This window comes from Watersipora subatra, chromosome 1, assembly GCF_963576615.1.
Source record: "Watersipora subatra chromosome 1, tzWatSuba1.1, whole genome shotgun sequence".
Taxonomy (NCBI): Eukaryota; Metazoa; Bryozoa; class Gymnolaemata; order Cheilostomatida; family Watersiporidae; genus Watersipora; species Watersipora subatra.
In genome coordinates this window covers 27,233,514-27,244,672 of record NC_088708.1, presented here as the reverse complement: position 1 = coordinate 27,244,672, position 11,159 = coordinate 27,233,514, and the positions used below count along the sequence as shown (strand labels likewise).

At 35.8% G+C, this 11,159-nt stretch overlaps 1 protein-coding gene across 2 annotated transcripts in view; it reads right to left on the bottom strand.

The window, feature by feature from the left end:
* Nucleotides 1–3,876: 3,876 nt before the first annotated feature.
* The window catches only part of LOC137405531 (protein Malvolio-like), a 28,295-nt gene continuing 21,012 nt past the window's right edge, over nucleotides 3,877–11,159 (bottom strand). The window contains exons 7-15 of one of the 2 annotated variants that reach the window (XM_068091826.1): nucleotides 10,787–10,942; nucleotides 10,077–10,235; nucleotides 9,889–9,948; nucleotides 9,674–9,715; nucleotides 9,417–9,536; nucleotides 6,831–7,054; nucleotides 6,549–6,711; nucleotides 5,366–5,422; nucleotides 3,877–4,428 (exon numbers count right to left, since the gene is read on the bottom strand). In XM_068091826.1, the coding sequence (XP_067947927.1) occupies nucleotides 4,360–4,428; nucleotides 5,366–5,422; nucleotides 6,549–6,711; nucleotides 6,831–7,054; nucleotides 9,417–9,536; nucleotides 9,674–9,715; nucleotides 9,889–9,948; nucleotides 10,077–10,235; nucleotides 10,787–10,942 (1,050 nt within the window). In that variant the 3' untranslated portion in view covers nucleotides 3,877–4,359. Of the gene's footprint in view, nucleotides 4,429–5,365; nucleotides 5,423–6,548; nucleotides 6,712–6,830; nucleotides 7,055–9,416; nucleotides 9,537–9,673; nucleotides 9,716–9,888; nucleotides 9,949–10,076; nucleotides 10,236–10,786; nucleotides 10,943–11,159 lie in introns of those variants that run through there. The other variant, XM_068091827.1, reaches the window with a different exon arrangement.

Genomic DNA, 11,159 nt, shown 5'->3' with positions numbered 1-11,159 from the left:
GGGCTCATCGATACAGCAACGCCTTACTGTCAAAACAAATTGCAAGGATAACTATAGTAGTGCCCATCTCCATTGATTGAGTTGGTATTTCAATTTTGTTTTATAGCAACGGTCTGATTTTTGTGGGGCAGAAGTGCCACTTTGTCTGCGGTCAAAATTTGTCTTGGGAGAAATTGAACTCAAGGTCCAGAGGCTAACCATTACACATAGAACCATAGAACCATTGTAGTATTTCACTCAAAGGAAACTCACAAAAACGATACATTTCATATTATTATTTAAATATCAAATTATTATTATTAGCCTACTTTTTATATTCATTATTATAAGAAATTTAAAATAAATATAATAAATTAAATTATATTTCAAATTTCTCCCTTGACACAGGCTATCATAACGTTGCAGGTCAATTGCAAGCATTCAATATCAACTGATAGAGATATTTCTCAGTTACCCAATGGATATTTATTGAAATATCTTTGACAAGTTGTAGGTAAGTTAGCAGATTTATTGCATCCAAAAGGTTTAACATTACTCCACCAGAAAAAGAGAGCAAAATATAGGCGACATTCGCTTCGCCCGTAATAGGGCTAAATTTATCTTCCAAAAATTCTGACGAACCATTTGAATAATAGACCGTCAGCCTTTATTTGAATGCCGCTTCTAATTGACCGCCACTATAGAAGTTGAAAACTAGAGCGCCATGGCGTTCAATTAGAGGCTATTCGGTATAGATACATACAATGTATATGTACTAGCGAAATGCCCGGCTTAGCAAGGGTATTAAAAATCAACTTAAAAACAGTGAGAGGGAATGTAGTTGCCTGCTACTTGCCATTAGCCTGGCAAGTAGCAGGCAACTATATGACAGATAAGTTAGTATAATTGTGAAAATGACACTAAATTGGCTAAGAAGACAGTGTTAAACAAGTTAACAAGCTTTTAATAAAGTATTATAAGGTTTAAACATCTACTTCTCTTTGTTTCCAGCTACTGAGAGTTTTATGCATTTTCATTCCTCAGGCTGTACTAGCATGCCTTCATACGTATAAGATGGTAGCTGAACTCTTTCCTGCGGGAAATATCATAACTATCGGTACATGCTCCCGATTATCTATGTATATACCGTAAATTCCGGCGTACAAGTCAACCCAGCATACGACTCGAGTCGGCGTACGCTGAAGTTTGATTTAAAAATCATGGTTTTGACATGTGGCTGCCTTATAAGTTGACCCCTTCTCTGGCTCAAATTGCTTGATCGGAATAGTTCAGTCAGCATCAGAGGCGGGCGATGTGTAGCTGAAGAAATGACATTCAAAAATGCTATCAGCAAAAATGCCTGTGTTTTTGTGCCGTCGACAACACAACCATTGCTGGTAACAAAAGAATGAGAGAAGACATCGCATCATCATTTTGGTCTGCCTCGCCAATAGAATGAAACTGTCATCTCTGATAATATGTATTTAACAGAAAAGCAATGCTGCAAGACAAATTTCTGTCAGGAATCATGACTCGTGTACAAAAAAATGATGGATAGACGACAGCGGATGTGCCGAATGGATTACCGCAGTGTGGGCCGGATGTGCCGAATGGATTACCGCAGTGTGGGCTTGTAGGCAGATACTACAATAAAGCTTTAAATTTGCAACAGCGCACTCTTGAAGAGAATTTTAGCTATGACAATTTCAATGCTGAAGAATGGGGCTGTGTTGGATCTATCTCATTTTGAGTAGGACTACTAATATTTTACTATTTTATAAATAAATCTATATCTCATATCATGTAATTGTGATTTGCAATGGTTTTTTGTTTTGAATTTTACTAAAATTTGTGTTGTGAAAAATGTCACCGCTGTGTAAGTTGAGGACGAATTTTTAATCTTAAACTTTGATGTCAAATTTCCGTCTTATACAGCGTATAATCTTGTAAACTGCTGGAATACATCGCTCTGACCTTGGCATCACAGAAAATGGATGGGTGGTTTCATCACAGACAATAGTGATTCAAAAAAGGATTGTGTTGTGAGGACACAGGTATGCAATTTTTCATAAACTGTTCCACTCTGCAGACAAGAAGAACAATGTTTGTAAAGCAATTCCTAATCTAATTGCGGTTATTGATAGAGTTCCCCGATCTATAATCCTAAAATACTTGTGAATATTCTTGGTACAGACAGCTACGAGCTCGACAGCTTGTATATTATCAACTGGATATATGACACTGTGAAAAAGAAGCAATATCATATTCTTAATGATGGTACCCAGTCTGGGATGCTCTCAGTGGATCATGGAGACTTCAGGGTTCAGTACTCAGGTCAGGTGCTGGTTTCATTGCATCAATGGCTTATCAAGTTAGCTTGACTGCTGTGTAGGAATTCGGACCAATAATACTAAATTGCCAAAAACCCAAATAGGCTGTCCAAAAGTTGCAAGACATAAAAAAATATTATGAATTAAGATGAGGGAATTCAAGTAGAAAACCGGGAGAGAAGAGATAATAGATCTAAGGCCGGAATTGCAGACAAATAATGCAGAGATAATTCTCATTGTTGTCGGCAATAGCACTAAACGTTATAGACATTCATTAATAGTATTTTCAGGGTAGTTTGAGAGGCTAGCTGTATGTTGAGCAAGTTCTACAAAACACTTAGCAAACTTTGTATTTTATTTTTGTGTTACTAGTTTAGAGTGTATGCATATACATTGTCAGGACTGATAAAGCAGACAGTAGATAACAAGGGGCCGAGTTGAGATTTCAGGCAATTTTGGGCACACTGAGTTACTGGTTCAAGACATGGAGTATGAGTTTTAATCGAAAAATTCCCATTCAAACAAAAAAACACAAAAGTACAGGTACACCATAAATAGTACGACATTGACTAGACAAGGAGTAAAGATTTGGGGATCAGTGTCTAATCATCCCAAGACAGGATAATTATTGCTAACAAAATGTGTAAGGCTAAGGGTAAGGCTTGCAAATGAATTGCATAAGTGCATCAGCGAAAGCTATGTTGATATCATGCATGTCGTTGTACTTTCTGTTCTTGAAATATGCATCTAGCACCTAAGATTCAACACTGCACTGAGACATTGAATCACTGGAAATATCACACAATCAAGAGAGGAGGATAATATACATGTCCAGCTGGTGTGGAGAAGTGATAGAAGCATAAGTAAAGATACAGTTAAGATCTCTAGTGAAAATTTAACAAAACTGCAGAGTAAAGCTGTTCATAAAAACACTCGCAAAGAGAGAAAGTACTCTGGAAAATACTCCTGGAGGAACATCCAGCTTTTCACTCTTATTACAACATGTCAACATCCAACCTGAAACAAGTGTTCACAGCCATCCGTGAGCGAGAGGTGTGCTTAGACCTGTTGCTCCTTTGTTCTGTCTATGGGCACAGAAATCTTAAAACTCACCTTTGTTAATTGGACCTATTGATATCATTTCATGCACTATATTTATCTCAAAGCATGAATAAAAATAATTACACTGCTAAAATTTTCTTCATGCTTCTTTTTGGAGCTAAAAGGTGTGTGAGTTCTCTGCATATGTCCACCTTACCCTGATAAACGCCTTACCCTGATAAACACCTTACCCTGATAAACACCTTACCCTACCTAATAAACACTTTACCCTAATAAGCACCTTATCCTGATAAACACCTTACCCTGATAAACACCTTACCTTGATAAACACCTTACCTTGATAAACACCTTACCCTGATAAACCCCTTACCCTGATAAACCCCTTACCCTGATAAACACCTTACCCTGATAAACACATTACCCTGATAAACACCTTACCTTGATAGAACCCAAACCCTGATAAATGCATTTAACAATAATAATTCAAGCTGTCAACGGCTATTAGTGCATTAAAACTTTTAGTAACAATGAAAAGCAGAGATGAATAAATATTTGTGCAATGCACTGCATGACATGATAAAAAACCATTATAAGTCTTGTGATGAACACAAAATATGAAAAGAACCATTTAAGGTGTTGTTAAAAACAGTAGTCATTATACATTGTACGTTTTACTACAATTGACATTTCTGCTGTATATCTTATTATAAAAAATGTTCAAGCGATCCAAATTTTACAAAAGGTTTATACTAATTTGATAGTTGAAGCATTTGTGTAAAAAACTTAACTAAATCAAAAAGTTATCTTTTCGTTACATAATGTGGCAAATTAGTAATTGTCTTATTTCAGTACCACTAACAAGTTTTCTTTAATAATTTTTTATATTATTGAGGAGCCCATTTAAAAGTTTCTGAAAGAACAAAACAGTAATGAAACAAATATTTTTTAAATGCTACTTAGTCACCACTCGATGAGGGTACTAAAGTCTTCAAAGTTTGGTAACTTCTTGGTCCCCCTCAGAAAGTTTTACAGTGGTGTCTGCTTTACTGTCTATCGCCTGCAAAATATAATCAATGAGTTTACAAAGATGCTTATTCACCATTCACACATGAGCATGTCTAATAGGTCAATAGGTCAGAGCATGTCTAATAGGTTAATAAACGTGCTACTTACAGCTAAAGGACAAGCAGTTGAAGTGAGCACAAATAGAGAAGTCGTTGATAAAAATGTATCACCTAAAAGCTAACTTACACTGATGAGGTATTAATACATTAATATCCCTGCACACCAGCATTCATGGAATTAAAGTATTTTCTTTTTATAATCTAAAATTTATAAACCAGGATGGAAGGAGCAGATGAAATACAGCAGATGCTGGATGAAGTGCAAAAACCAGCATATTTCCATATTTGGCTCACGATTACGTCAGTGTCTGAGAACACTTAATATAATCCTCAGCAACAAAACCTTAAGATAGCCTCCTCCGTCAGGAAGAAATATATTTGTGTGTTATTGATGATTTCAAAATTTAAACAATCAGAATATCGCATTGCTTTAAGCAGTTGCTGTGTCTGACGCAGCTAAGATTGGCCGTGAATTTTAAGTAGTAACGCTAAATAAATAAGTTTACATGATAAAAGTAAAAGGGAATGCCTTAACATCAATCCTGGTATGGAAGTAAAAGGGCAAAACATAATTATGTCATGACCACAGCTCTTTGGACTAGAGTAGAAGTGTTAAATAATAACCGTTAGTTGACAGGAATTAGGGGAAAGAAATAACATAAATACATATTGAAACAGACACCTTGTCACCTCTTAACTGAGTACATAGCTCAGAATGATGCAGGGCAATAGACTACCGACAATTGATAGTGAGCTGTAATATCACTAGCCAATAACACCAGGGAAATGGGTGGGAAGAAGTTAATCAGCAACCAAGCTTGATGTGCTGTTGTAGTACACTGCACGAGGCTTTCTCGATGGGGGAATTACCTGAACAATACCAACAGCTAGACGTTCCACTCCCATCTGTACCAAGCAATACCAGCCCTGTAATAAATATACGATAAGAGACAAGAAATTTACCTTGGTTTTAACTAGATGAAAACAGAAATTAAGTTGTGTGAAAACTAGGAGAGCAATTTAGTTAAAGGTTGACATGCAACAAAATTCACATTACCGTTATTTGATATGAAAAGATTCACCATGTCTTACTCTGTTGTGTTGTAGGTGCAAAATATGTGGAAAGGTGATTACAAGCTCTTAAAAGCTCAAAAATGAACAGAAAATCGCAGCCACACGAGACCGCCGTAGTTTGGATTCCCTTTCCAAAACGGCTCAAATGTGATGTAGTTGTAAGAGATGGTTTCTGTTTACACTTTCTTGCAACCCTATTCGTCGAAATCTTTTCACAAATATACTTCACGCATTCAATAAAACTATGTCTATTGTTCTTACGCGTCTGTTTTATCGTCATTGTAATGCTGTCACTTTTAGCAGTGATATCTTATAACTTACCGTAAAAAATCGTTAAACTGTTTAACCTTAGCTCGAAGGAGTACATATCATTGTCTGATAATCATGACGAGCCTGTTGGTCACCTGTGATAATCGAAAATTGCTGCAAAAATTATTTGCGAAGTATTAGGTCACACGATCAGAGAACGACTTGACGATTGAATAATGCCGAAACAAAACTGTAAAGTAGCGAGCATCTATATTTGATACGGGGTCTTCGGTAAAACCCGAAGTGTTTGTCATAAACTAGTGCTACGATAAGTTTTATATTGAGCTTTGCATTGGCCTTTCAATTCACATGAGAACATACGTGACAAGACGATAACCAAATTTCGTGGTTACGTCATCGGAATAAAGAGATTCCAATCTACGGCGGCTTTTCGTTTTTGAGCTTTTAAAAGCTTGTAATCACATTTCCACATATTTGGCACTTACAACACAACAGAGTAAGACATGGTGAGTCTTTTGATACCAAATAACTGTAATGTGAATTTTGTTGCAAGTCAACCTTTAAGAAAAGATGAAAATCAACTAAACTTTTTAAATAAAAAAAGCCATGTGTATTTCTGCTAATACTATGTCTATGAATAGGAACACCATGCGATCACACACTGAATATTCTTACAAATACAACGCAAAGTCATGGGTAAAATACGTACTAAATATAGTATGAAGAGAAGGTATGCAACTGCAACTAGAGCCGCGAGTAATATCAGTGCCCAATGTAAGTGTGACATCTGATTGACCATCGTTTCAACCACAAAGAAGATGTTTATGGCGATAACGATAACCCCAAATACTCCTGTTATTACCATAGACACCCTGTAACATATAAAGTCTGCAGTTTAGGAAGATTTACAAGGTAAAGAAGGTAGCAAATAAATCTACTTTAAATTGTACATACCGGGCCAGCAAAACAATTTATGGCACAAACCGCTTACATTCCATTGGCAAACTCCTCCATGAGCGATTTGTTACTTGTGAATGCTAGTATCGGAAGAACTGCAAATGGGAGTTGCATGCTCATGACGACATTTAGTATATCATTGAGCCCTGTTAGATCTTCTATACCTGCGAATGCAGCTATTATCACAGTCGGTGAGATTGCAATGGTTCGTGTCAGCAGAATTCTCTGCCATTTTTTCCATCTGAGATTGAGGAAGCCCTACAGGAAGAGAAGATCGCAAGATAATCAAATTGTCGTCAAATAGTTTGATTAGTTACTTTGACAGTAGCTGACTTCCTGGCATTTTATCAATCAACCGACAAAATCTCTTGGATTCTATCAACTACAAGTAATTGACAGTTCATTTATTGCATTTGTTTTATTCGTTTATTGTTCATTGCATTGGGTTGTCATGCTGCCGATCACCGTTCTTAGCAAGTTTATGCGATATAGTGGCAGCTGAGAGGAAACTAGAATAAAACAACGACTGGGATATACAGACCGGGTCAGGTTTGGCCATACATCATAATATATGTATCGTATATATATATATATATATATATGTATCGTATATATATATATGTATCGTATATATATATATATATATATATATCGTATATATATATGTATCGTATATATATATATATATATATATATATATATATATATATATATATATATATATATATATTGACTTTCTCCCATGAAACAACTAAGTTGCCTCACAGACTTTAAGTAAGGCAATGTGCTGACAATATATATATATAAGTTAGTAGAAAATTAGGTTTTCTACTAATTTTCTACTGATTTATACTGCTCCATTGTATGTTGAGCACTGTGATTTTAGTTCTAGGTATGATAAATTTCAATATCCACTATATAAATGGCAAAAATTCTGTCTGTATATTTGTGTGCGTGTGTGTAGATTATAGAGTGGTCTTTCCTTATTTCGATTCGGTCGTACAAAGTGAACTGAATTAATATGAGTAGTGAAATTAAATTAGTAGTAAATTAAATAAAATTTACTACTCATTAAATAAATTAACGAGTAGTAAATTACATGTAATTAATATTTACTACTAAATATTAATATTTCCTAGTACAAGAAAGGTCACGTGAACGTTTGTTTCTTGCGGCCACCTAAACAATTATTTTCATGTTTTACCAATGATATACAGCCCCCTGGGGGCTGTATATCATTGGTTTTACCTACTAACTTTCTACTTCAGAATGGTAAGTACTTCTCATTCAATGTTGTACTGCCTATGAGTTGACACACTTCCACTACTTAAAACCGTTGGATTTGCCACTGTTCATGATAGTAAACATGTTCATTTCCTTCCGCAGCTGAGTTACTAATGTTTTTCCAACTACGAATACTGTAACTTACTACTACAGAACTTGCAAGGGTACTTCGAACATTGCGATAGGCGACAGTGAGAAGAAAGAGAGCAGGGTATATTACAAAAAAGCCCACCATTGCATTCACTTTTAGAAACGGCTTTAGTAGTCATTCTGGTCTGTTCTTGCCAAAGCCGTATTTGCTCAATAGTTTCTGCTCGGCAAAAAGGGAATCATGTTGACGTTGTTTTATTATTGTAAGGTGCTAATGCTGTATCTGCTTTGACATCATACTGTCTGTGCTGCTATACATAAAATTTTACTGATCATTAATTTTATCAACACAACCACATAACTGCGGCACTGTTTGTGTATACCATGTCAAAACACAGGCTATAGACGGAGAACTGGTGAGCCATGATTAGTGTTTTAAGCATGTAGAAGTCTCCATTTAATCAATGCCTGCAATAGCTCAGCAGTACAATAGCAAAATATTTTGTTGAATTTCTTAAAAGATGCAAAATTTTTCAATACTGCCAGTTTGAAGAACTTCAGTTTGCCTAGCAATGTCAATTTCATTATCAGTTCTCTGTATAAAAATAAGACAACTCCAATTTGAGTGGTTTGAGACTGATGCAATGTAGATTAGCTGTAAAACACATTGCAGATTTCCATTGTTCTCCCCAACATTATTGACATGGATGACTGCATATATGTGTATGCATAGTCTAATCAGCACAACAATTTCAGTAGACTGCATATTTGGAGTTGTTTTACAGTATGAAAGACAACTCTTAATAAACCTCTTATTACACATGAATCTGTTCCCGTGGACGAGTTATGCAGCTAGTATATATATAAACATGTTACTTGTAATTCTATTGCTTGTAATGATTATACAAGAGTAATAAATGTGAGCGTTACTTTTGGTACCTTAGACATTATTTAATACTGAAGTTTTCTAAAAGCTGCATGATAAATTTTAAAAAAACACTAACCAAGTGTCTACATATTTCAAGACACTGCTGATGGCAATCTGAAAATTATGTTACCCTGAGGCTGTTAGGAGGAATTATTTTCCCATCGCAAAATACTGCGAAAGGAATTCCGAAAAGATGTGAAAGCTTGGTTTAGGAAAAATTTTAATCATGCACGTTTTAGCAGTTTTACTTTGCATCCATACATATATTCGTATATTACATATAAGTCAAAGACAATGAGTATCTCATGAAAAGCATACCTCCATAGCAAACTGTCCAGCATATGTGCCTGTCATAGTTGAACTTTGTCCGGCTGCCAAAATACCTACACCCCAGATATACATAGCAGCTGCCCCATAAGCACATCCTAAGAACACACCCTGCAGACAGCAACAAAAGGGATGCAATATATAAAGTTCCACATGTCAGTTACCTAGCTGTTGAGTAAGTAGCATTTAATAGACAAGCCATCACATACTTGAGGAGTCGGTGAAATCAAAAGATTGAGTCAACCTACCCCTTTGTAGAGATCCACAGAGAGACTTGCATCTTCGGTGTCCTGCAAATCAATAAATATTGTATCACCTTATTCATAGATTCTCAAGGAAATAAAAATATGCTACATATGCATATAAAGCATATGCTACATCTATAGACGTCTGTTAAAAACTCAGCTACCATAAACATAAGTATAAAACAGTTAGGGAAAGATAAAGGTCCCAAGATACTCACATTAGCTCCAAAGGCACTAGTGAAGGACTCTGGCAAGGTTGAGTTGATGCACTGCTCAGACTACAAATAAGAGAGAGAGTAACTTGGTTCACTGACTACTGTGTCTAATTAAAGTATTATATTAAGATTCAGGATACTGTGTATACTGTTGCCAGTCATTAAAAAGTGAAGTGAAGCTAGCAACTTACCACATCTGCATTTGTCTTGCCGTAGAAACCTTCAGCAAAGACTGAGGTCACAAACAGATTGATGAGAAATGATACGAAGAGAGCGATAGCTGCTTCTATAAAAAAATAGAAATTGGCTTCCCTAATTTGGGTTCTTTTTCCTTTATCGATATCTCGAGACTGCAAATACATATAAATAGACCTTGGACATACGTGCCATACATGCATAGAATATAAAGTTATTACAACCGATTCGCGATTCATGGAACAACACCGGCACAATACAACATTTCATAGATACTGACAGTGGAGAGAAAGAAAAGTTGACTGGCGCCTGCTAGGTATACCTTAATAAGAAAATTGAGTGACCTAATTATAGCCACCTTTACAAGAGTGCAGAGATGTACATTTATAATCTATACATTCACAAGGTGAGATGGAAATAAACAACCTATAGTCCTAAACCTTTATAAAGGTAAAGTAGGTGTACAATATATACTGATACAAGGTTGCATTAGAGACATATGTTCCATATCTATACAAAGGTAGAATAGAGAAGTGTAATATATACCTTTATAAGGGTGTAGTAGAGATACATATTCCATATCTATACAAAGGTAGAATGGAGATGTATAATATATACCTTTATAAGGGTGCAGTAGAGATAGAAACTTTTACTCTTGTATAGATATTCCATATCTATACAAGAGTAAAGGTTTACAAATCCATACCTTTACGAGGGCGGAGTGGAGATACATGTTGTGCGGCATTATAATTGCACCAATGATGCCGATAGCCTGAAGGAGTTGTGGCTGTCCACAACCGCTGCAGTAGGGCACAAACAGGCCTTTTACTACTTCAGTTTGATCTGGAGCAGCTACCACATACTAAAACATACACAGTATCAAACACATATCAACATCATTTTAGTTCACATTATGAATAAGCAAAACTGGCCATTTTAGCAGATTTTCATGTAGCCTACATGATAATGAGTAAGTGCAAGCAGCAACAGCATGTTGGACTCACCAAATAAAAAGTCATTAGTTCCACAAAACACGCTCATACATCAACTTATCATGAAATCATTTGTTACGATGCTAT